The sequence below is a fragment of the Mastigoproctus giganteus genome, chromosome 13 (assembly GCF_048544385.1).
Source record: "Mastigoproctus giganteus isolate SK-2022 chromosome 13, ASM4854438v1, whole genome shotgun sequence".
NCBI lineage: Eukaryota > Metazoa > Arthropoda > Arachnida > Uropygi > Thelyphonidae > Mastigoproctus > Mastigoproctus giganteus.
The window spans coordinates 42,133,483-42,159,249 of record NC_143587.1 but is presented as its reverse complement, the minus strand read 5'-3'; the positions used below and the strand labels follow the sequence as shown (position 1 = coordinate 42,159,249).

At 35.1% G+C, this 25,767-nt stretch overlaps 1 protein-coding gene across 1 annotated transcript in view; it reads right to left on the bottom strand.

The window, feature by feature from the left end:
- Positions 1–833: 833 nt before the first annotated feature.
- LOC150075987 (motile sperm domain-containing protein 2-like) overlaps positions 834–25,767 on the bottom strand; it is a 64,668-nt gene continuing 39,734 nt past the window's right edge. The window contains exons 2-8 of the mRNA XM_090387739.1: positions 24,011–24,157; positions 20,813–20,899; positions 18,645–18,799; positions 13,658–13,718; positions 8,635–8,673; positions 4,040–4,164; positions 834–948 (exon numbers count right to left, since the gene is read on the bottom strand). Of these exons, the coding sequence (XP_090243865.1) occupies positions 904–948; positions 4,040–4,164; positions 8,635–8,673; positions 13,658–13,718; positions 18,645–18,799; positions 20,813–20,899; positions 24,011–24,157 (659 nt within the window). The 3' untranslated portion in view covers positions 834–903. The remainder of the gene's footprint in view (positions 949–4,039; positions 4,165–8,634; positions 8,674–13,657; positions 13,719–18,644; positions 18,800–20,812; positions 20,900–24,010; positions 24,158–25,767) is intronic.

Genomic DNA, 25,767 nt, shown 5'->3' with positions numbered 1-25,767 from the left:
GGATTTGATTTCTCTCCACTCATACAGTTGTGGGCAAGATGGATGGAGAGGATTATATGCTGTGCACCAGTTATGTAACATGATTCTGACAGGGCTAGTCAGGTACCAGTTTTCATAAAAAAAAAAAAAAAAAAAAAAATTAGAACCTACATACATCTGCTTTCCTCTAGCACTGGTAGAGGAAAGCAAACAAAATATTATTTAAATATATATACACTGTCTGTACATTTTTTTACTAATACCATTTCTCTATACTATAATTTGATGAAAATTTGAAAGTAGCTTGCACAGTAAAATTTTATTTATGTACTGTAGAATGTTTTTCATCCATTAGTTAACAAAAAAAAAGGTAAGAAGGGCTAAGATGATTCACTGAATACTGGAAAAAGCCTTCAAATTTGTAATAGAAACTAATGGCTGGAATTGCTGCAGGTGTCTAGTTAAATGTGGTAATAAGAAATATTTTACATAGTATGATTCACATTAAAAAAAAATAATATAATAAGGTCAGGAAGGGATAGAGTTCAGATAAAATACAGATACATTTGAAAAACAAATAGCTTGCTATTTTATTTGGATCTTTGGTGTAAAATATTTTTCACCATGTTTTTCAGGTATACGAGTCAAAAATAAAACATTAACACTACTTTAAACAAGAACTGATTAGTCAATAATGTAAACTGTAATACCTTATTTGAAATAATACAAATACAGTATTTGAAATACTATTTTAAACTTTACATACATGCAAGCATGCATTGTAGTCACTCATAATTATATACATAATTAACAATGTCATTAAGACTATAATACATTAATTATTCCATGCATTCAAATGCTTTAAAATTCTTGTTATAAAAATTGACTTGAACATTGTGCTCAGGATCGATTACAATGGCTAATTCAAGATTTGACTGACGTTGGTTCATAGATATATTCATGAGTATCCTGGAGGAAGAAGGGAAAAAAAGTATATTAAAAAGTGCTTAATGTAACGAAACAAACATTCATCATTATGTCACACCATTCTGTTAGTTTTAGTGCTAAAACTTAGTAAAAAGCAATAGAAGGAAATTAAAGATTTTTTTTTAACCTAATACCTTCTGGCTCCAATGGTAGTCGTCTACAGACTACTCTAGTAGTGATGTCCACAAACTGATGTAGAAAAGTTTATGCAATATTGCAATGGAACAGCAAAACAACTTTGCTGCTATGGCAATTATAACAACTCATTTTAGGAAATTCTCAAGCATTACATTTCAAAATACAAGCAACAGCTGCTGTTATTTATTCTATCATAAATAGGTCAAAAACAATTTTTGACATCCTAAACTTCAAGGTGGGGGGGAATAATTAACTTTTAAGTTCAGGATATTGTACTGAGAAAACTTTTCCAAGGCTGTTGCTTTGGCAGCCACAGTTCCCCAAAGTGAGCACTATACTATTATTACCCAAGTCACTCTGCCAGGAAAGAGCTGACAGTGATTTCTAACAGAATCCGAGTTAAAGACCCAAGAAGTGCTTATGATGTATAGTTTAAATAACAGTTGATTTTTTGAATCGAACAAAGAGTTAAATATGTGCATTCAATGCAGACAGGCTGCTAGGACAGCTCAGTTTTGTCAATGATATACACATAAGATACAAAGAAAAGTAGCAAAAGATTCTTGGCTTACATTAACATGAGAAGGAAATGTGACAAACCACATTGGTCCACTAGATGTGAATTGCATTGCTGTTGATGATCCTGTTCAGATTGCTCACAAACTAAATATTTTAGCATCTACATTCACCTGCAAAGAAGTTATTAGGAATGGGAATACCAGAAGTATACCAAGTTTTGATTGAGAGCTAAATGGTTGTGATAACTGAGAATAAAGTGGAAGAAAAATTGTTAAAGCTAAAAGTGAAGACACCTGGAAGGCTGATGATGTAGTCTCTGTATAATAAAATAAGCAGCAAAAGAGATAATTTTAAATTTTTCCAAAACAATGCCAATACAAAGTTACTAACAGTCCCATTGCAAAGGTTCAAGCAGAGGATTTGGTTGTCACAGAATGATTGGACTTCGCCAAAATTTTGTCCACTTGACTGGAGTTTACCTGAATATCAGATTGTCAAATTAAATGATTTAATAACTATTCCAGTACAGTACAGTAAGTCCCCGACATACGTTCCAGGACTTCTTATGAAAGTCAAGTTTTACCTAAGTCGGGAATGACAAAATATTGCTACTATATCCCTAATATGCCAAAATTACAAAAACCACATATCCTCAGAAGAATGAAGGAAGAGTTATATTTTTCAATTAATTAAATATTAAATCAAATCAATTAGTTCAATTAAAAACTCTGGGGACAGCAGTGAAGTAGCCGGAGTGGCACATAAGAAAACATAAAAGGAAGAAACAACGCACGTTATTGTACTGCAAAAAAACTGATATGTATTTCATAGCCTTGGTTATTATAGTTGACTTCATTGATGCTGATCCCTTCGGCACTTTTTGTATTCTGTCTATCTTTTATTGTGTTCACTGTTGACACTGACAAAATTAATTCCGCACGATATTTGTTAATGTTTTACATTAACAAGTATCGTATAAAATTTTCATACATCCTTATTATTTTAATTTTCTGATCCAAATTGATTGCTTTCCTTTTCTTGGTAGATTTACTAGTATTGCTGTTACTTCTTTTCTTAGTCAGCACCATGATAAGTCAAAATGAAATTTTCTGTAAAGAACTTCACAGGTGGAAATACTTGTGCTGCTACAACAGGATCTAGAAAAGTTAGGCAGGTGGGATGAGAAATGGCAACTGAAGTTTAACATTGACAAGTAGTACTACATATGGGAAGCAGTAATCCCAGAGTAACGTATCAACTCTGTGCTATCACACTGACAGTGGTAGAGAATGAAAGGACCTGGGAGTAATTGTGCACCAGATATGAAGTTTTTTGAGCAGTGCAAAAAGTCTGCAAGAGTAGTTCATGGTGTTTTGTCAATGATATACAGGAATTTTTCTAGCAGGGATAAGGAGGTGATTATTCCCTTGTAGAAGGCAATGGTCAGGCCACACCTTGAGTACTGTATACAGGTCTGGAGAAACATTTTAAGAAGGGTGTAGAGCTGTTGGAACAAGTACAGAGAAGGGTAACCAAATTAGTGAATGGAACAAAGGGTTGCTCTTACAAAAAAAAGGCTTAAGTTTTGCAAATTACAATGTCTGGAGACTAGGCACCTGCGAGGTGATCTGATTGAGGTGTATAAAGCCTTGAATGGTTTGAGCATGCTCAATGCGGATGGGTTTCTTTCTCTTGCTCAGAATAATCACCTGAGAGGGCATAAATCAAATTGAGGAAAAACTGCTGTAGGATAGATGTGCGGCAGTTTGCTGTTAGCCAGCAGGTGGTTGATTGCTGGAACAAACTTTCATCTGTTGTAGAAGTTGATAGCTTAAATAGATTCAAGGCAGAACTTGACAAACATTTGGAGTGAGTGGATGGGTGAAATTAGGGGGTTTTTTTGGCTGATGCTATATAAGCTTACTTTCTTGTATCATGTGCCTTTGCTAATCAGTACAAATCATTCTATAAAATAATACTGTCAATGATTTAACACCTATACTAAGAGTCCTTAAATGTCACCATAGCAGCCTTGTTGAGTGTTATTAATAATTAATGTGCTATTATTTAAGTGTTCACTATGTATTAGTCTTAGCCACAAGTTAAATTAAAATTCTTCATTGGTTTTGGCCGTAAGTGATAGAACTAATACAACTTTGATACTTTCATCTATTATATGACTTATTTCTCAAAGAATGGAGCCCACTTCTTACAATTTATACTCACTATTCATAAAATTCAAAGAAATTAAAATAAATACAGTTTACATCTTATATCATTTTAATCAAAATTCATTTATAAATTGGTAACACTAGATTTGGAGCAGTTTCATTCCCCAGCAAAAAGGTGGGAGGAGGCTACTGTTACTAAAAATTTCAAAACCATATTTAGATTGTGGGAATAATGTGCTACTTACTGTTCCTCCCATTTCGACAGAGAGATTATCTTCATCTACAAAGTCCTTAATGGTTGCCTTTGTTACAAATTTTATGAATTGCACAGACTCTTTGGGTAGCCATGTTTTAATAATCTTCCAAGCAGCTGAGATTAAGAAAAAAACAATTAGAAAACGGTATGGACTTAACTAATGCAATATTGTTTAGTTAAGCTGAAGCATTTTGTAAATAAATCAAAGTATTTAACTTCAAAAGAATGCATGAATCAGATGTAATTTTCTATTTTAATTACATAACAATTTGGCAGTAAAATATAACAATATAAGCCTAACATTACAATACTTTCAGACACTGCAATGTTTTTGCATTTTATTCTTTTCTGGAAGTTATTTATTAATAATTAATATTTATAAATAATTAACCATGTTTACAGAATGCATTGTTTCCACACTACTTTGTGTCAGAGTCCAGATAGTTTTTCAGTTCTGTTTTACTCTATGCTTATACAAATAATTGTATGTTTGCAGGTCAATTTGAATATTGCGCATGCTGAAAAACTAGAATAATTCGTGGGAAATCCCTCTCCTGAAATAATTATAGCCTCAGTTGAAGAGACTTCTAAAATTCCATCTGCAACAGGATTTGAACCAAGACCTCCCCAGATGAGTGGCAAGTTCAAACCACCATACTTGGAAGTACTTTGGAATAAGTTACAGAAACAATCAAACGTCAAATGAATACCAACTTTACAGTAGCTATATAAGATTCTAACACTAGTCATTTTTATTCCTTGAAAGAGCTCACTACCATTAGAGGCATATGATGCAAGAAAGCAAGCTTATGCAGCATCAGCCAAAAAAAAAAAAAAAAAAAAAACCGCTCCTATTTCACCCCTCCATTCGTTCCAAATACCTGTCCAGCTCAGCTTTAAATTTAGGCTATCAACTTCCACAACAAAGGATGGTAATTTTTTCCACCAACCCTAAGCAAGGGTTGCATTAGTTTTGTCACACAATTTAGCATCATAAAAGACATCTTCAATGGCTTTTAAGCATATAAAAATCCAGATAAATCAACCTGATCAGAAGATCAAGTACATTTTATGATTCTGAGTGAAAGTTTTGAAATGCTATCTCCAATTATGAGATATATGTGATCTATCATACTACAATAAAATCCCTTTTACCCAGCACACCAATTTGTTTTGGTAACCACTCAAACTTTGCTTTTGGCAATATGTACTTCATCACATAGCTACTTCATTCTTCAATAGAATTCTGAAGGTTTTATTCCTTTAGCTTATGAAAAACAAGTTGCTGAGCATGTTGAACTTGGTACAGAATTGCAAGAGACTAAACTACACCTTACACAAATGGACAATTTTAGAAACAGACTACAAAACATTATCAGATGCTTAATTATTGAAATGAAATTAAAGTACTTTTTAATGACCATAAAAAAAAAAAAGTCTAAATAAGTTGCTATACTTAAATTACAAAACAGTAAATGCTATTTTTCCCCATTGTAAATATGTCAAAATACACAGTATCTTATCTCTGTAGACTGCTTTCAGAGGGTGTGAAATTTGCAATATAAAAGAATATAAAGCTAAAAATCATCCACTAGAACATGTCATCAGGAACCAGAAGGCTGCAGTGAATGGGGAGGGGGAAATTTTGGAGGACATACATTTCAGTAACTCTTGAACTCTGGCATTGGGCTGGGCTGAGAAGCTATGAAATCCTCATCAGTGGGTACTTATCAAGTTATGAACCGATATATGGAATAACTCTTAAATATCCCCAGAGTGTACCTTCTTGGAGTTCCAAATCAGAATGAAGCCTTAGGCAGAACTGTTGTTTTGAAAAAAAATAAAATAACCTACAATAGACAAACAAGACCTAGACACTCATTTGTATAAAGGAAACCTGTTATAAAGATGTAGAACCTGCATCTTCCTTATGATATAATAAAAAGCTTTGGAATTAAAAAAAAAAAGCCATCCCAGGAAATTTGCAAATCAGAAGAAGTCTTTCATAGTGAGCATTACTGTTAATAGCAGAGAAAAAGGCTGAAAACCAAAAATAGAATAGAGTCACAAAAAACAACTGGCATCAACCATTACAGTTCTGCTAAAAGTCTCCAAATAAACTAATGGCACATTTGGAATTAGATTAACTCCAATACGTTGTACAGTAGAGCATCAATAATCAACTAATTGGGACCAGGGGGTAGTCCAGACTTCCAATTTGTTCAGATTTTTGAACTTATCAAAAATACAGTTCTGGAGACTAAAATAAAAAAGTTTAGTAATAAAAACACTAAGTTGTACTTACATATTTTTATTCATAGGTAACAAAACAAATGGAACTTTCAGCCACAATAACACATGTATAGGCCTTTAATGAAAAAAATTACTTAGTTTTTGCTGCACCATTTTCAAACTTTATTTGTGTTGCCAGATCTCTCACTCTTTTCAGTAAGAGTTGAGTTACAGTATTCAGCTTGTTGCTCGTACCTAGCTCTCATGGGTAGAATCACCGTCCTCCCCACAGAGTTTAAAAGACCTGAGTTAGAGTCCCATCAATGATGAGAGGAATTTTTCTGGGCCTTTTTCATAACGTGGCTGAAGTAGTCTGTCTCAGGGGAGGGTAGCATGATTTTTCTCCCTGAAACTTGGGTTTTTTTTTGTTTAGCAAACAAAATCTACCACAGAACATGCAATTTACAAACAGTATACACTGAGCAATATGGCCTTAGTTGTTGATGCTTCTAGAATCCAACTACAACATCTTCGAGGGATGGGTAATTTCTCAGTTTTTTTTTTTTGCACCATCTGAATCAAGTTTATACGAGAACTTTAAAATTTTTTCCTTTTTGTTTTTAATTTCTATTATGGTAGACTTTCCCATCTCGTAAAGCCTTGCTAACAAAGACCCTCTTTTTCCCTTTGAAAGTTTGTTTGACGTAGTCTTGTATTTAATTGTTAAAAATTTCCACTTCCTTTTAAAAGAAAAAAAGACCATAACTTCAGTACAGTAAAGCAAAACTCTAAATGTTCAGAATCTTTTCATTCCTATATCTAAACTTCATAAACATTTTTCTCCATATATCATTTGTGCATATCATGTTAGTTGCAATTTCTGCATGCCATGTTCTTTGTTATTGATTGATGCTTATCTATTTTTACTGTTTTTTTTTTGTTGTAAAATTTAAGTCAGTGAACAGAAATATCAGATTACAAAGTGTTACATTTAATTAAGCTATGTATGTAAGAATAAATTTATTCTTATTTTTCTAACCTATGGATAATATTCTTCCAATTTTCATGGATCATTTAATTTTGTTAATTGGTAAGGTAAAATAAAAGTATAAATTTGTGCTTTATATCTTCATTTTTATAGCCTGTGGATAATGTGTTTCTGATTTTCACTTAATCCAATTGCCATTTAATAGAATCAAAATTCAATTTGCAAATGTGATCACAATAACCAGCATTTACTGCAATTATTTTATGGTGCCAGCATAAAAAAAATAATAATCAATGCTGGCTTATTCAGATGATTGAAATTTTGAATTACAGTAAGTCCCTGACATATGTAAGCAATACATTCCAGGACTTCTTGCATAAGTAGAGTTTTACATAACTCAGGAATGACTAATAAAATATTGCTACTATATCCCAGACTTGCCAAAATTACTAAAACTACATAATATCCTCAGATGAATGAATAATAGTTATGTACTGTATTTTTCAATTAATTAGATATATATATATATATATATTTTTTTTTTTTTTTTTTTTTTTAATTAGTTAAATTATAAACTTTTTCTGGGAACAGTCATGAAGTAACCAGAGTGGCATATAAGAAGAGAAAACATAAAAGGAAGAAAGAATGCATGTTATTGTACTTAAAAATTGATATGTATTTTGTAGCCTATCCTTTAAAAAAAAAAATTTTAGTGAAAAAAAATTTACGTAACTCTGGCTTATATAAGACTGGGACTTACTGTATTGATTCAAATTTGATGCTGTACTGTATATTACATACAATGTAATTCCTGTGCACATTGTCCTTTATATATCAGGAGGTCTTTTGAAAGGTACATTTGCTGTGTCTTTAAAAGGTGACTGTTATGACAACCTGTTTTAGGAACGGGTTACTTTTTATAATTTTGTAAAGAGTTTAAATTCTAGCTCAATCTACCACATGATAGTTGATGTTTAACAACCACTGTTTTGTCATGGAATTGTCATTGTCATTAGAGGCCACCTACTATCCAATGATAGACCAGTAAGTCCATAAACTGACTATAATAGCAAAGTTATCTTTTAACAAATGGGAGAACTCCTTCAGCAATGCCATTTACTATAAATATGTCACCACCAAGGCAACTCTTAAAAAGGCATTATAACTATTGTTATAATGCCTTTAAGAGTTATTATAAGAGTTATAATGCTCACATTATAAGTTATAATGTGAGCATTATAACTATTGCATTTACTAAGCAGTTTAAATCCATCTAGCCAAAAAAACAAGTCCTACTTTTTATATTTGAATCACTAAATGACATGTAAGGTTAAATATTAATAAATTAATGCTAGTTCACTTACCATTAAATAGCCAAGGCATATCGTAGACTATAATATAACCTGTAAAAGATCAAGTGGCATATGAAATACTAGCTTTAAGACACAAACAAATAAATATTACTACATTATAAATAAAAAATATGACTAGACTTAAGCTTTATTAATACAAGGTGTGGCTATTAAGTAACAAGACTCACTGTGCAGCCATTACACACCAAGCACTACCTGCAAAACAAACACACAGCAGTTGACTTGAGCCTTTCCCTGTTTGTCTGCCAAGTCATGTTACAACACACCCATTTGCTTTGCAGTGAGACAGGTTTTCATTACCTTGGGTTTTTGCATATCATTTGATAGACAAAAGAATTGAACAGATCAACCTCAAATTTTTAACGAAACTAAAAAAAACACCAACTGAAAGTTTGGAGTTGTCAAGTTTGAGGAAGATACTATGATAACAGATCACATGTTTGAGTGGCATAATAGATTTTTAGAAGGAAGAAAGAATGCAAGAACTATAAACAATTAGGCCAGCATCCATGGAAAGTGAAAATATGGACCAGGTAAGGACACTGATTAGAAGTGATCATTGTTCTGATACAAGCAATCAGAACTCAATATGGACAAAGAAACAGAAATTAACTGAACATTTAGGCACTAGACAATTGGGTACTGGAGTGCATCATTGAGAATTTAGCATTAATTGAGGCATATGATGCAAGAAAATAAGCTTATAGAGCATCAGCAAAAAAAAAAAAAAATTTCCCATTTCACCCATCCCAGTCCTCCAAATATTTGTCTATTCAGCCTTAAATTTATTTAAGCTATCAACTAACCTACATAGTAGTCATTCTACCTCATAGTATGAGGTCTTTGCCCATAAATACTTTATAGTCTATATCACTACACATCAGGCATCTTTCATTGTGAAGTTATACTTCATAACTGGGTTGTCACTATTGCAACACCAGGGTACCTGCCCACCCACCGAAGAGAAGCCAACAAGCTTTGAAACTGTGCCGTCTGGGTAGTGGTATGCATTGAGAATAAATAAGTCTTCACTGGTGAAGTGTTATTTATTTGAGGTAGTACAATACCATGGCAACTCTTTCTGAAGGCAGTCACAATATGAGATATAACCAAAACGATGCCAATTTAATTAATTAATTTAACAACTTTGATAGATGGCTATGTTAAAATGATGCATTTACAGTAACCTACATAATAGTCATTCTACCTCGTAGCATGAGGCCTTTGCCCTTAAATACTTCACAGGCTATCAACTTCCACAACAACAGATGGAAATCTGTTCCAGCAATCAATTACCTGCTGGCTAAAGGCAAACTTCTGCACATCTATTCTACAACTGTCTTTCCTCAGTTTGAATCTATGCCCCTCAGGTTCTTAATCTGAGCAAACAGAAGTATCCCTCAGCATTGAGCCTGCTCAAACCATTCAAGGCATTGTACAGCTCAATCAGATCACTTTGCAGGTACCTAGTCTCCAGATGCTGCAACTTGTAGAATTTAAGCCTTTCTTGGTAAGAGCTTTCTAGCAACTCTACATCCTTCCTAAAATGAGGCCTCCAGACCTGTGGGCAATACTCAAGGTGTGGCCTGACCATCACTTTATACTGTAAGATATACAATACAATGTGCTTCAGCATACAATATATTCTGTTCAAATATCATGCACTACAAGTCAAATGCAGACATTGATATAAACTTTGCTTATTATTATGTCGAAAATCCAAATGTACAAGTTTGAGAAAAGGGACAGGATTCCTATGAAGTTCAAAGAATGAAAACGTGAAATTTATTAAGGATCAGCGTATTTATGAAAGAAATTAACAAATTTTAAAGTTGTTCGTTCCTGTTACATGGTACAGTCAGAAAGCTCCCAGACTAACTAAACCTAGAGCAGTAATGAACTTGCCACCAAGTGGTAGTAATTAAAATTACTTGCATCAAGAACTTCTTGTTTGCTGCTGAGGCAGTAGCCTTGTAAAAAAAAAGTAAATTTTTTTGAGAAAATTGAAAGGTCAGGTAACTGGAGGGGAAGGTTTTGGTAACACAACAGTATTGTTTAGTACATTGTTTTTGTACCAGAAATGCATTGCCATACAACAGCTTTCAATATATTGAAAGCTGTTGCTTGCCTTCTGGATGCTTTTGATGATTTTTTTTATAATTAGTGCAACAAGTATTTTTCCTTATTCACAGTTGCACACTGGGGGGGGGGTGAATGAATGAATGCCTAGTGCACGATGTCATGGTAGTCAAAAACCTAACATCTTTCCCTTTTGTGATTAGGAAATCAAGCTACTATGGAGATGAAATTTTTCTCTAAAATAACTATTATATAAAGTGATTTTTTTAAAACTTACTTAATCTTATTAACTAAATATACTATAAGATTAGGTAACATTTTGGGAACCAGTCATCAGACCATACTTGGCTATATTATTAACAGCCTCCTGCTTGCTCAATGATTAAGTCTCCTTCATTAAGTCCAAGGACTGAACAAAGGGGACAGTCATTCAACAAGCAGGAGGCTGTTAACAGTACAGCCAAGTATGGCTTGATGATGGGTTCTAGAAAGGTTCCCTAATTGTATAGTACATTTACTCAATAAGGCTAAATAAATTAAACTTTTAAAAAGTCACATGGTATAATAGTGGTTATTCAGAGAGGAAAAAATGAAGCCATTTCCAAGTCTCATCCCATTGATGAAACTATTCATCAGAACTTATTGATGCCATTATGTTCACCGGCAACAGTGCCTACAATGGCATGCAAGCATAGAAACTGGACCTTGAGTGATTGGAAGAAGGTAGTCTGGTCAGATGAATCACGTTTCCTGTTGCACATGTGGATGGCTGGGTACATGTGCGCCATTTACCTGGGGAAGTGATGGTGCCTGGATGCATCATGGGATAAAAACAAGCCAGTGGCAGTGATTCTGTTGAGATACTCTGGGTGCAGTCACCCAGGTCCCAGGCACTGTCTACCACCTACCTAAATATCATTGCTGACCAGGTAACACCTTTTTCGTGGCAATGGTCTTCCCGTCTGGCGGTGCAGTCTTTCATCAGGATAATGCACCATGCCACACCACCTGGATTGTTCCAGATTGGTTCGTGGAACACGAGGAAGACTTCCAAGTATTTCCCTGGCCTCCAAATTCCCCAGACATCAATCCCATCGAGCATGTGGTTTGTGTTGGAACAGCAACTCTGATCTGTGGCTTCTCAACCACAGACCTTAGAGGAGTTAAAAGGATCTGCTGGTTATGTGTTGGTACCACATACCACAAGACACATTTAGAAATCTTGTAGTGCCCATGCCTTGCTAGGTAAGAGTGGTTTTGGCTGCACGTGGAGGACCAACATCATATTAGGTAGGTGGTCAATGTTTTGGCTCATCGGTGTATTAACTAGTTGAATACATGTGAAGTTTTCACAGAGGAATTGTTACTTTCAATAATTATCTCAAATAATTCTACTTGCCTGGTATCTGTGTAGTCAAGTCACTGGCTGCACAGTGCTGCAGTTAATAAAAGTAAGAGCAATTGTAAAACTGAAAGTTTCAATCAGCATGTACACGAAAGTTTAAATCATTCAGTTACATGTTTTGTTGTGCATTTCTTTTATCATAGTTGTGTGTGAAAAAAAATCTCAAATTTGGAATATGGGAGAAACAATTTGACAACACTTCGGAAAATCTGCTTTTGAAATATTGGAAACATCAGGTTTATGGAGAGGGTTCTCCATCTCTTATCATATTTGAATGGTGGCACATATTCCAAGAGGAAAGAGTTTAGCAAGTAGTAACCATGCTGGGAAGACCTTTAACTGATCATATGTCCAGAAAAACTGAAAACTCTTAAATAAGCTTTTCTCATAAAAGCTCAAGTGGGTGCCTTGGTTGCTTACTAATTATTTCAATGATCAGATGACATTGTAGGCACTGTCGCCGGTGAACTGTGGTCAGCATGAGCACTCTGAGTGCCTGTGGCTACGCAGCCCATTTTCAGCAGGGTTAGATGTACTGTGTGTTGTGACACATTACTCCCATCACCAGTATTCCAATTACCTGCAAGTTGTGCCACAGTTGTCCTTCTGTTGCACAAGTACCATCCAGGAGAGCCTTTGCTCACCTCTAGCATCGAGAAGCCGTGGTCGTCCAACACCTTGCCGGCAGTTCACAGGTTTTCCTCCTCAGACTACTTTTGGTAGGTACTAATGATGGCTGACCATGAGCATCCCACCAGCCGTGCCATTTCAGGTATGTTCTGACCCAGTCATCTGGCCATTACAATTTGGCTTTTGTCAAACTCTTAAGTCCGCTGTCTTTTCCATCTGAAGAAAAAGAGTAACACTGATTAACGGAGCTCAGTATCAGGTGTTTTTTTTATACTGTGTCCTGACCCATGCCATAGTTCACCTGCAGTTGCTTTGATTTGCATAACAACTCTCTGGTCAATGTTTTGGATCAGTGTAAATAACTGTAGTAAGAAGGAAAAAAAAAAAAAAAAAAAAAAAAAGCTACCTTCTAAAATGATCTTTTAGTAAAGCTGAGCAGAGGTAAGACAAAATTAAGAAAAGTAAAAAAGAAAAGTATATAATTCTGCCTACAGAGTAGAATCTGTAGTAATTTTATTCTGTTGAACTTCAGTTTAGATCTAAAAATGAAGTAATCATTTTAAAAAGATTACAATTTTCAGATGTTGCTGTCCTTAAAGCAACATTTCCAAGTTTAAGTTTTTTGTTTAGTTTATTGTGAGAAACAGTTTGAGGAAAGCAATACAGCCAGTGGAAAAGCAATACAGAAGTACAATAACTTCTGGGAATTATCTGCAATTCCTTTAAGATATTAAAGGAATATTTTATTATACACTGACTTAATTTTCCATTTGTCCCCACAACCTCATTCATTTTTTGGGACTGCCAAATAGTGTAACCATGGCTTAATGTAATTCTGTGTAAAATGAACATAGAATTTAAGATAGCTCCTGCTTCTCAGGAAATTAAAATAACACTTACCTAGTGATGATGGGTAGTAGAACCTGAACAATCCTATTAAGAACTTAACTTGGTCTAAGTCCTGTGAAAAAATAAATACAAAGAAATGAACTTATAAATAAAGCAATAAAAGAAAAAAATTAATTCAGAAGAAATAATATTTAGACAGGACATAATTTAAGTATTTATATCCACCTCTCCCAATAATTTTAATTTCTTAAATAATATAGAAGTAATTATACTTTGCTGTTGCCCAAGTTGCTTACAAGAGTAGGCATGTGATCAAAGAATTTTTCTCAGCTCATGGGAGCACAAGTCTTTTTAAGATATTAAAATTGTTCAATAAATAGTTTAATAGTCTTAGTTACATTCATTAGCTTATTTTTAAATTTAGCTATATATAGCTAAATACCTAGTTTTTACTAGATATCTGTTGACCATACCTTTATATTTTTATGGCATTTTGTTTGTTCTAAAGAAATTTCCTTTGCTTTTCATACCTTCAGATAGCAGAGATATGTCAGATTACCTCTAGATACAAGATATTTAAGGTAGTCCCATGACCAAAAATTTGCTGAAGTCTTGGGATCTAATGTGCCATTCACATAGATAGCATCATGAAAGGGCAATTATTCGTGAAAGAACTCCTATCAGAGAAGTTAATTTAGCCCAATCAAACTTTTAAAGATTTTCTATGCTAATCTGAAATTGTACACATATAAAATTCAAGTTGTGCAAGTACTGAAACTGGATGATCACCCACATCAAAAGGCTTTCAAAAAAGAAATTTCAGGCAGACTTGAAACTGAGTTATTTTATTGACAGTTATTTTTAGTGACAAGTAACCTGTTATGTATGTGGTATGATAAGTTAAGACAATTGTAGAAATGTGTAACCTGAACCCCACATGAGTTTCAGAGGGTAGTTACAAGTTGACTATGTGGTGTGAAGTTCCCTCCCCTACCATCAAAGAGATGGGTCTTCTTTTGTGAGAAAGAATTGTGCTAATTATTTGGATATGTTTCAGCTATATGCTATCCTACAGAAGGAACATCTAACTAAAATGTTTTTTCCAACAGGATGGCACTCCTCTATGTTGGTCAGGAAGTGAGAATTCTGAATTACATTTTCAGGCTGATTCACTGTTCAGGACCCATTTCTTGCATTTTTACTCCTCCAACTGACTCCTAGATTTTTTTCTTCTGGGATTATATTAAGAAACAAATTTATTGCACTAAAATTCTATGTGTGATTGTACTCTGGACATATAACAACTGTGCACTTGCTTTTTTTATATGATTAACAGTTGAAATTACATATCATTTAGATGGCCTTGAAGGCCACACAATTTGTTATCCTGCAATTTGTTAAATGGTTTTAACATATGGAAACAGTTCCTTGAAATAAAAAAAAATTTTTTTTTTCACTTAAACAAAATGGGAACTCCCATTTCACAGATCTCCAAACCCTCATAAGATTCCATGAACACCACTAACTTCATCTGCCCTTTTCTTCTAAGCTCTCACTGAAGTCTAAGAATACTCCTACTTTCCACTCTCCAATTAGTTAATGTGATCAGTTTATAGATTGAAAAACAAGCATTCCCTGGAGAAAAAAAAAATTATTTTTTTTTTGGCTGATTCTGTATAAGCTTGCCTTCTTCCATCATTTGCCACTGCTAAAACCTCTCCCTCTAATCCTATCCATATTAATTATGCCACAACATATATAGAAAAAAAAAAAAAAAATTTTCCCTTTTAAAAAAAAAAAAGCATATGCTTTAGTCCCAGAACTGGAGTGAGTCAATTCTAATTGTACATTCCATCAGCTAGCTTGTCATTACTTTTGTTTTCTTTGTACATTTTATTAGCATCACCTCCCTCCTTTCTCTATAACTTAGGGCAAAAATCTGAACAGACAATAAGTGCAGTGCTTCTTTGAAGCAGACTATACTAAATTATGGATGAACCTCACTTGGTTCATCCATAATTTCTGAAACAGTAGTATAAAGTTGCAAGGACCAAATGTTATACTAAATGCTATTCCTCAGATAGTCAAGAATGGATTTAAACAACATGTCTTACCAGAACAATTAGATCTGGAGGAGTCTACAGGGGGACTAATTCCCATGGTTTTGTAGAGAGCTACTAATTGCAGTGGCCTCAGGCCACAATGACATTTTGGATGATTCCATACTGTGCCAGTTCTATCAACATGGCAACTCTGAACTACAAGAATCAGCTTTGTAGGTATTAGTGCAAATTCTGTGGCACATCCTTGGTATAGGCTATATTAGGGCACAGCCATGACTGTTTTGAAGGAAGACTAAAGCAAAGTAACCAAATCAAAGTATTACCAACTGCATGCTTTATGATAGTAGGCATCTGATATTCTCAAGCAGATGATTGTCTTTAATTACATAGTTTCCTGAATAAACATCCATGTTCTTGAGAAGTACTAATACCTTTGAAAAATAAAAAGGTTCAGTTAATTGTATTCTGCAATTTTAATTCTTAACCAAAAATTTATTAGAGGATCTATTGAGAGAAATAGCAGAGTGAAAACCAAAGAGTTACTTAAAATATTCCTCAAGAGGAGTATTTTCCTGAGATATTCATCTGTAAGGATGGTGCAATTAGAATGATCTGGATACCAGCTTAGGAACCATTTAGGAGATATCTCAGGGTCACTAAATGCAGCATCTCATGTAGGATATCATTCAGGCTAGCACTAGTCCTGTGGGAATTTAAGTTGCCATATCACTGAAGGTATGCAAAGGGTATGTTTCATAAAGCAGATTAAAGCTTAGGCTTCCTCAGTTGCAAGTTTCTGTGTAGATTTTTTTTTTTTTTTTTTTTTTTTCACTCACAAAAAATTTAAATACAGAAACTGTATACAAAATCTGAATTTATCAAGTCTTTTAGAACTGCTTAAGTTACAATACAATCTTTATAAGACTTACTAGTTGTTGGACTAAATTCATGATCCTACTCAGGTAGCTAACAAACTAAATCAATATTTTGCATCTACATTCACACATGAGGAGTTATTCAGGAAGGGGAATGCCATAGATGAAGTAAACACTGGCAGTGAGCTAGATGATCTTGTATTAATTGAGAGTAAAGTGGAGGAGAAATTGTTGAAGATAAATACAAGAAAGGCACCTGGGGTGGATGGGATCTATCCAGTTATATTAAAGGAGGCAGCAAAGGAAGTAGGCAATCCATTAGCCATAATTATGAGAGCTTCCTTGGACTCAGGGGAGGTACCCACAGTCTGGAGATGTGCAAATGTGACCCCAATTCAACAAAGGAGGATCAAAGGCTCACACAAGTAATTATAGACCTGTGAGTTTAACTTCTGTTCCAGGAAAATTAATGGAAGCACTGGTTAAAGAAGCACTGCAGGATCATCTTGACAAGAATTCAGTTATAGCTCAGACACAGCATGGTTTTGTTAAGGGAAGGTCTTGCCTGACCAATTTGATTGGATACTATGATGTAGTCACAAAAGAATTGGATGCAGGGAATAACTTTGATATTATATATTTGGATCTTAGAAAGGCTTTTGATACTGTTGCACATGGAAGACTGCTGCACAAATTGGAGCAGTGTGGCATTGGTGGCAAATTGTTGCTATGAATAAAGGGATGGTTGAGTGGCAGAAGACAGAGTGGTAATTAATGGACACTGCTCATCGTGGACTAATGTTATTAGTGGAGTCCCTCAGGACTCACTGTTGGGTCCATTGTTGTTTCCTGTATTTATAAATAATATTGATGATGGTTTGTTTGTTGTTTGGTTTTTAGGAGCATTAGCAACTAAGGCCATATTGCTCCGGGATATGCGGTGATCATTCCCTTGACCTTTTGGCATCCTCCGTATTTGGTGGTGACGGGCTCGAACCCCGGTCAAATCAAGAAGCATGTGCTACGCACTGCTGCTCCTTCCCACCTGGCTACTGAGGCGCCATTGATGATGGTATATCAAGCTTAATGTCCAAGTTTGCAGATGATACAAAGGTTGGCAGGGTTGTTAAGGACACTACTGATGCAACAGGATCTGGAAACGTTGAGCAGATGGGCTGAGAGGTGGCAAATGAAGTTTAACATTGACAAATGTAAAGTACTACATATGGGAAACAGCAACCCCAAAGCAATGTATCAACTCTGTGGTACTACACTGACAGTGGTAGAGAATGAAAAGGACCTGGGGGTAGTTGTGTAGGCAGATATGAAGTTCTCTGAGCAGTGCAGATGGGCTGAAAGAGTAGCTCATGGTGTCTTATTAATGATATACAGGAATTTTTCTAGCAGGGATAGGGAGGTGATTATTCCCTTGTATAAGGCAATGGTCAAGCCACACCTTGACTACTGTATACAGGTCTGGAGGCCTCATTTCAAGAAGGATGTAGAGCTGCTGGAATGAGTACAGAGAAGGGCAACAAGGTTAGTGAACAGAACGAAGAGTTGCTCTTATGAAGAAAGGCTTAAGTTTTGCAAATTACAGTGTCTGGAGACTAGGCACCGGCGAGGTGATGTGATAGAGGTGTACAAAGCTTTGAATGGTATGAGCATGCTCAATGCTGATGGGATACTGCCTCTCATGTGATGGGATAATTACCTGAGAGGGCATAAATTCAAATTGAGGAAAAACAGATGTACGATAGATGTGCGGAAATTTGCCTTTAGCCAGCAGGTAGTTGGTTGGTGGAACAGGCTTCCATCCCTTGTGGAAGTTGATAGCCTAAATAAATTTAAGGCTCAGCTGGACAGGTGTTTCAAACTAATGGAGGGGTGAAGTGGAAGGGGTTTTTTTTTTTTTTTTGGCTGATGCTGCATAAGCTTGCTTTCTTGCATCATATGCCTCTACTAATGCTAATTATTCCAGTCTGAGACAGGAACTTTCTTCCAGTCTAATAAGACTAGAATATTTAGTCCAACTAGTTGGAAAATTCAAAGTATCTCAAATTAACAAATATAAAAGAAAAAAAAAAAAAAAAAACTTACCATATTACTTAAACCTGAATTTGAACAATCAAATATGACCGACACTTTTCCACCATTGCTCTCTCGGATAAGTTTCTCTATCCAGTACACAAGGAATTTATTGGCAAGCTCTGCTTCTTCAGAAACTTTCTTGTGAAGTCTCACTCTGAGAAGAACTACAATGATTACAATAAAGTTCAGTTAAAAGACATAACAGTAAGTTCTGTAACCAATAAGCACCAAATTAAATTGTACATGTAAAATGGTATGAACAACAAAGTTCAAATTAATTTCAATAATTCCACATCTAAAAAAACAAAAACTAAGTGTTAATAATCTTGGAAGTCATTATTCCTTCCATCTTATATTCTGAATCAACTTTAGCTTCAGGTGTCAGGAACCCTATATTTTATATAAACATAACCTGATCAGATTATCACCATCCAAAATTAATTATTTATATTATCTATTTAACCCCATGACTGCACACCAACTCCATTTCACCCATCTTTAAATCAGTTAAACTCTATCAAGTTCTGATGATAGCACTCTACAATTTAATAAGTTTTGTTCTACACATCCTTCACTAACCTTATATGAAGATTCCATATCCATTCTCTCATTCAGGATATAATTATAGTTTCAAATGCTAGAAAAATCTACTCCTGAAACCCCCCCCCCTTATGCTCACCTTTGTTAATATCTGATCTGGATCTATGCACAAGATTAGATTTTGGCATAAAGCTACCAATCATCCCAAAACTGCATTTTTCATATTATCAATTATATATTAAGTCTCCAAAAGGCGATCATATCCTGTGTATAACCTGAAGGCAAAATATACCCAGATAGTGATCTAATTCTTTCTTAAATGTATTCAAACTAACAATCTTCACAACATCAGATGAAGTTTTTTTCACAACAATTAATCACTCTTTGGTGCTGAAAGTTTTCATTCACCCATCCTACAAACAACCAATTTCAATAAAAAAAAAAAAAAAAAAAAAGAAATAATTAAATTGCACACATGTACCCTGTATGCAAGAAAGATGTTTTCACATAAAACATCTTTGGTGGCACACCTACTAAATTTTGGTCTGACAGTCAGTGTTCAGCCCATTGGCAAATAAGGGAAATGGAAATGACACAAATTACATCAATTCCTAAATGAGACTAATGCAGTCACTAACATTGATTTAGTAGAGTAAGTAGTGGGCGTGAGCATAAAACGTTACACTGTTATTTTGGACTGAAGTAAAACCAACTAGTAACAAAAATGCAAGACAGAATTGACATCATTTGAGTCATGTCTCGCATGTTTGTGACAAATTGGTTTTACTTCAGTCCAAAATTTAGGTGTCGCCAAAGATGTTTTCACATAGAAAAAAAAATTGCCCTATTATATGTTGTCTAAACGAGAGTTGAGATGCCATCTGCTTTTAAATTTCCTCAATCTCTTTATGGCCTTAAGCACTTCAATTAGGTTTCCTCACAGGTGCCTAATTTACAGACACTGCAATTTACAGACCTGAAGGCTTATTGATGACAAGTACCTTTGTATCCCTGACTAATCTTGTTGTTTATCTTTACACTTGCTCCAACAAATCCACATTTTATCTAAAATGAGAATTCCAGACCCGTATGCAGTAATCAAGATGCAACCTAATCATTAACTTATACAAATGGTACAGTCACTTTGTTCCTGCCGGACAAATCTCTGCATATAATTGACATATGGACTGTTCTAACAGCCTGTCTACACTGTTTAGAAAGCGTCATGTCAGGCTTTAATTGCCCCCGGTCTTTTTTTCCCTCCTCCATTACCTTTAGGGTGGTACTACCCAAATGGCATGTTATTCTGGGATTACCGTTTCTCATATGCAATAATATTTCATTTTCAATGTTAAACCTCAACAGCTACTTTAATTTTTCTAGGTCTTGTTGCAGAATATTCTTATTTCTGCATTAGCCATTCTGCTAACTTTCATATCATCTGCAAAAACATTAGTCCAAGAAGAGTAGTGCCCATTAACAACCACTCTGCCAATTAGGAAAATTCAATTTAGAAGAAATTAACAGTTTAAAAATTGAACAGCCTGCATTTTTTTTTTTTTAAAAATTCAGTAAAAATACAGTACTATGTTTCAAAATACTGTATATTATAATCTACAAAAGAATGTATTACTCACATATTGCACTGCCTTCTTTGTCATGATTATAGGGGTACGACACTCCTTTAGTGAAAAATTCTACTGGAAAGGTGCTCTCCTTTATTTCTAAAATAGGAATAGTTAGCATTAATGTAGGCATTGCCTTTTTATAGAATCAAATGAGAAAAAGGTTATAATGTGCATATCTTATCTTTGTTTTTTTTTCTCAAATCTTGTTTCATAACTTTTAATAAACAGATTTATATACATGTAAAATCAATTAGATAGTATGAATCAGAGCTGTAATACTCAATATGTTCTACGTTGATAATAATATTAGTAAATTTATAAGAGGAGTTTACCTCAATATAGTACGTGGCTGAAATTTTTTGATTTAAATTCACCCTGGCAAACTTCGGAACGATGTTGTTTTGAAGGCAATATTTTAGGAAAGAAATATGGTAACTTTGGGCCGAGTACCTTAGTGTAGATTTAATGTAATTTTGTACCAAGCCATTCAAAAAAATCTCCCATAATTGTGTGTATCGATTGTATACTACTGGAGAGACAGGAAGTGAATGAAATAGTCAAGAGGTAAACTCCTCTTATAAATTTACTAACATGTAAAATCACAATTTTGAAGGCGTATCAAATATTAGCATTAGCAAAGGCATATCCACACATTATCCTACAACTGTCTTTCTTCAATTTGAATTTATGCCCTCTCAGACGATTATTCTGAGCAAGAGGAAGAATCTCATCAGCATTAAAGCATGCTCAAACCATTCAAGGCTTTATACAACTCAAATCAGATCACCTCACAGGTGCCTATTCTCCAGACACTGGAATTTGCAAAACTTAAGCCTTTCTTCATAAGAGCAACCCTTCATTCTGTTCACTAACCTTGTTGCCCTTCTCTGTACTTGTTCCAACAGCTCTACATCCTTCTTAAAATGAGGCCTCCAGACCTGTATACAGTACTTAAGGTGTGGCCTGACCATTGCCTTATACAAGGGGATAATCACTTCCTTATCCCTGCTAGAAAAATTCCTGTGTATCATTGACAAGACACTTTGAGCTACTCTTGCAGACCATCTGCACTGCTCAGAGAACTTCATATCTGCCTGCACAATTACCCCCAGGTCCTTTTCACTCTCTACCACTGTCATTGTAGTAAAACATCATTGATAGATTACTCTGGGGTTACTGCTTCCCATATGCAGTACTTTATATTTGTCAATGTTAAAGTTCAGTTGCCACCTCTCAGCCCACCTACTCAACTTTTCTAGATCCTGTGGCAGCAGCATACTGTCATTAACAACCCTACCAACCTTTGTATCTTCTGCAAACTTGGATATTAAGCCTGATATACCATCATCAATAAATACAGAAAACAATAATGGACCCAACACTGAACCCTGGGGAACTCCATTAATAACATTCGTCCACGAAGAGCAGTGTCCATTGATTACCACTCTCATCTCCCACTCAACCATCCCCTTTATGCATTGCAGCAACTTACCCTTAATGCCTTACTGCTCCAATTTGTACAGCAGTCTTCCATGTGCAATAGTATCAAAAGCTTTCCTGAAATCCAAGTATATGATATCAAAATTATTTTTTGCATCCAATTCCTTTGTGGCCACATTCCATCAAATTGGTCAGACAAGACCTCCCTTTAACAAACCTATGCTGTGTCTAACTATTACTGCAGTCTTGTCTAGATGATCCTGCAATGCTTCTTTAACCAGCAACTCCATTATTTTCCGCTGAAAAAGTTCAACTAACAGGTCTATAGTTAGTTGTGTCACCGTTTGAACCCCTTTTGTGAATTGGTGATACATTTGCACACCTCCAATCCATGGGGACCTCCCTTGAGTCCAAGGAAGGCCTCATAATTATGGCTAAGGGTTTGCTTACTTCCTTTGCTGACTCCTTTAAGATAACTGGATAGATCCCATCCACATCAGGCCTTAATTATGTTTCACTTCAATTTCTCCTCCACTTAGCTCTCTGTTAGTTTGATAAACTTCTGGTATTCCCCTCATTGAATAACTCCTCCTCATGTGTGAATGTAAATGCATTATACTCATTATGTTTATCAGCTGTCTGAGCATGATCATCAATAGTCAATCCATCTATGTTAAGTGGTCCAATCTGATTCATCCCTTTCCTTCTAGAGTTCACATAAGAACTTTAGATCCTTTGCCAAAGATTTCTCATAATCTGCCTTCAACTGCCTTTGTGACTTGATTACAGACTATTTTCTATCTGCCATAGGCTTCTGTGCCACCTGATAATTTATATGCATCTCATACATTTTTCTTCTCTGCCATGAGCCTCATTAATTCATCTGACAAGAAAAATGTATGAGATGCATATAAATTATCAGGTGGCACAGAAGCCTATGGCAGATAGAAAATAGTTCATACCAATTAAGAAAAGCCTAGTAGCCTCTAAGATTAAGTCGCTGACGGCTCCCTTTTAGATTTCAACGTCGGAAACATCATCGGTTGTTCCCACTGTATAGAATTTAAAAACTGTCTGAGACCCCTGTAGTCACCTTTATGAAAGCAATCCCCCCCCCCCAGGTTTCTCATGATATTCACTACATTAAAATTCACTGTGGGTTGGCCAATTTACTGGCCCACCCACAGTGGATAACAGAAAACATACCACTGCAATGAGAAGTGTTTCTCTATATGAACTGTACTAGGCTGGACATAATGGAGTAACATAAATGACACTCCACTGTGTCTGGCCTACCCTCACAGGCCACTCAGCTTTCATAAAGTGAATATAAATGGATAAAAAAAAAAAAGAAAAGTAGCACATACATGACTAATGATATTATTATTAGCTGTATGGTGCAAGGAAGTCTGAGCCTTATGCTGCACCAGCCAAAAAAAAAAAATTCCCGAGTTATCCAGAGAGAGAAGTAGAAGGGAACCACCAAGAAGAGAAGAATGATGATATCCAGCTCAGGATCCTGGGTGTGCCAAGCCCATACTCAGCAGATGTGAGCCCCTGGGGCTCAAAAAGGTGCAACTATTAATTCCCAAACCAAGTTCACCAAGATTAAACATTTTCCCACAGAGTCTGTCAGGAAAATATAATACTGCTGCCAGGTTAAACAATGGTTCAACAAGTTTGAAAGAACAGGGTTTATCCAAGAGAGATCCAAGACTGTATTGAACAATATTTATCAGTAAAATTGATGTTAATCAAATAACTTACCATTTACTCCAAAACTTTTTCTCCATTGCAGTGCCTTCACTGCCATTTCAACAGCATTTTTAATATTTCCTTTTTGATGATTTATAAACCGCTGGCAATACCAGTCATCTGTTTTTATTTCCTCTGCATCTTCTGTATTATATAATTCTACAAAAAACATATTGAGACACCTATCAAGAATTTTATACTTTTCAGCTTAACTAATTATAATAATAGCATTAAAAAATATATTACCAGAAGTGGGTAAATTAACTATAAAAAGGCATAAAACCTTGAAACCAGTTTGTTGTCCCCACAAGAGGCAGGTAGTTATGGGGACAGACTAGTGATAAAATATATCCACAATATCTCAACACAATGATGAGATATCCACAATATCTCATCATTGTGTTGTTCAGGTCTTCACAATGCCTACCTACCCACCAATAAGATCTCAAAAAAAAGGATCAGAACCCAGGTCTAAGTAGTGGGCATACAATTAGAATTAAAAAAAAAAAAAAAAAATTCTATTGAAGAAGCCATTTATTGCAAGCAGTGCAATACCAAGACAAAGTGCCTTGGTATTGCACTGCAATGGTATTTTGCCATGGTATTCCACTTGGCAAGCCATGCAATACCATGGCAAAGTGCCTCCACATTATGAGACTGATGCACTAAGTAGTAAACTCAGTTTGCTCATAGTTAAGTACAGTAAGAGGCCATGCCTGCTGTAAAATGATTTTTAAAAAATCATTAATACAAAGTATGTGTTCGGTGAATTTCAGGCTAAAGATTTTTCTTGTAGCTTTCATAACAATTTAGTTTTTTTTTTTTTTCATCCTGTCATTCTAACTATGCATGTACTGTATATAGTTACAATGACATGCAGAGTTGCTATGCAATGCTGTCAAGGTAAATGGATTCTTAGCATTAGTATAGTAAATGAAGTATTGTACTGCTTAAGTATCTCCATCTCAGAAGGTCAATGACAGTAAAGAGACCTTTTAAGAATTCCCAACAGGATTCAAACCCAGACTTTTCTCCCAAAGGAGGGAAAAGTAAAGTAACAAACCAACTACAGTGTTACCTATGTGAGGAGGATATGATTACATATGATTTGTTTTCTTATCTACTTGGTTGGGGTTTTTTTTTTTTTTTTTTTTTTTTTTTTGCCAGTGCAGCAAAGGCCTGTGGCTTCCTTGCACTATATGGCATATTACTACACCAGACATCAAGATAATCTTGTGGTTGCAACCAGGACAGTTTGAGTATCACATGGCTGTCTACATTTTCTGGATTATCTAGGTGAAAATTTTAAACTATTGGCATATATAAGGAAGTTGGCTGTTTTACAAGGCAGGGTTCCAATGCTGTGGCAAAAACCCATGAGGAAAGTACTCTTCCCCTCATGGGACACTGACAGAGATTATAGTGGTCCTTTCCATTATGGTTATACAATATAAAAATATTGCCTGTTGGTGAGCAGTCATTTGTGAATAGCCAGAGAATTTCCTTCGATTCAACCAGGAATGAAGTTTCAAAATTTTTACCGGCTCACTGTGCTAAGCATATCAAAATGCTTTGTATATCAAGGAATAAGATGTCTAATTGTTTCTAAGAATTTAGGACATTTTGGATTACTCAACACTACACTATGGTACACCTATGCCACTACACTGATCTGTATAGTATCTACACATTAAATACCGAGTTGTCATGGTTTAATAGGGGCCGCATAAACTAATAAATAAGTGTCCAGCTGGTCACCATAAGATTTG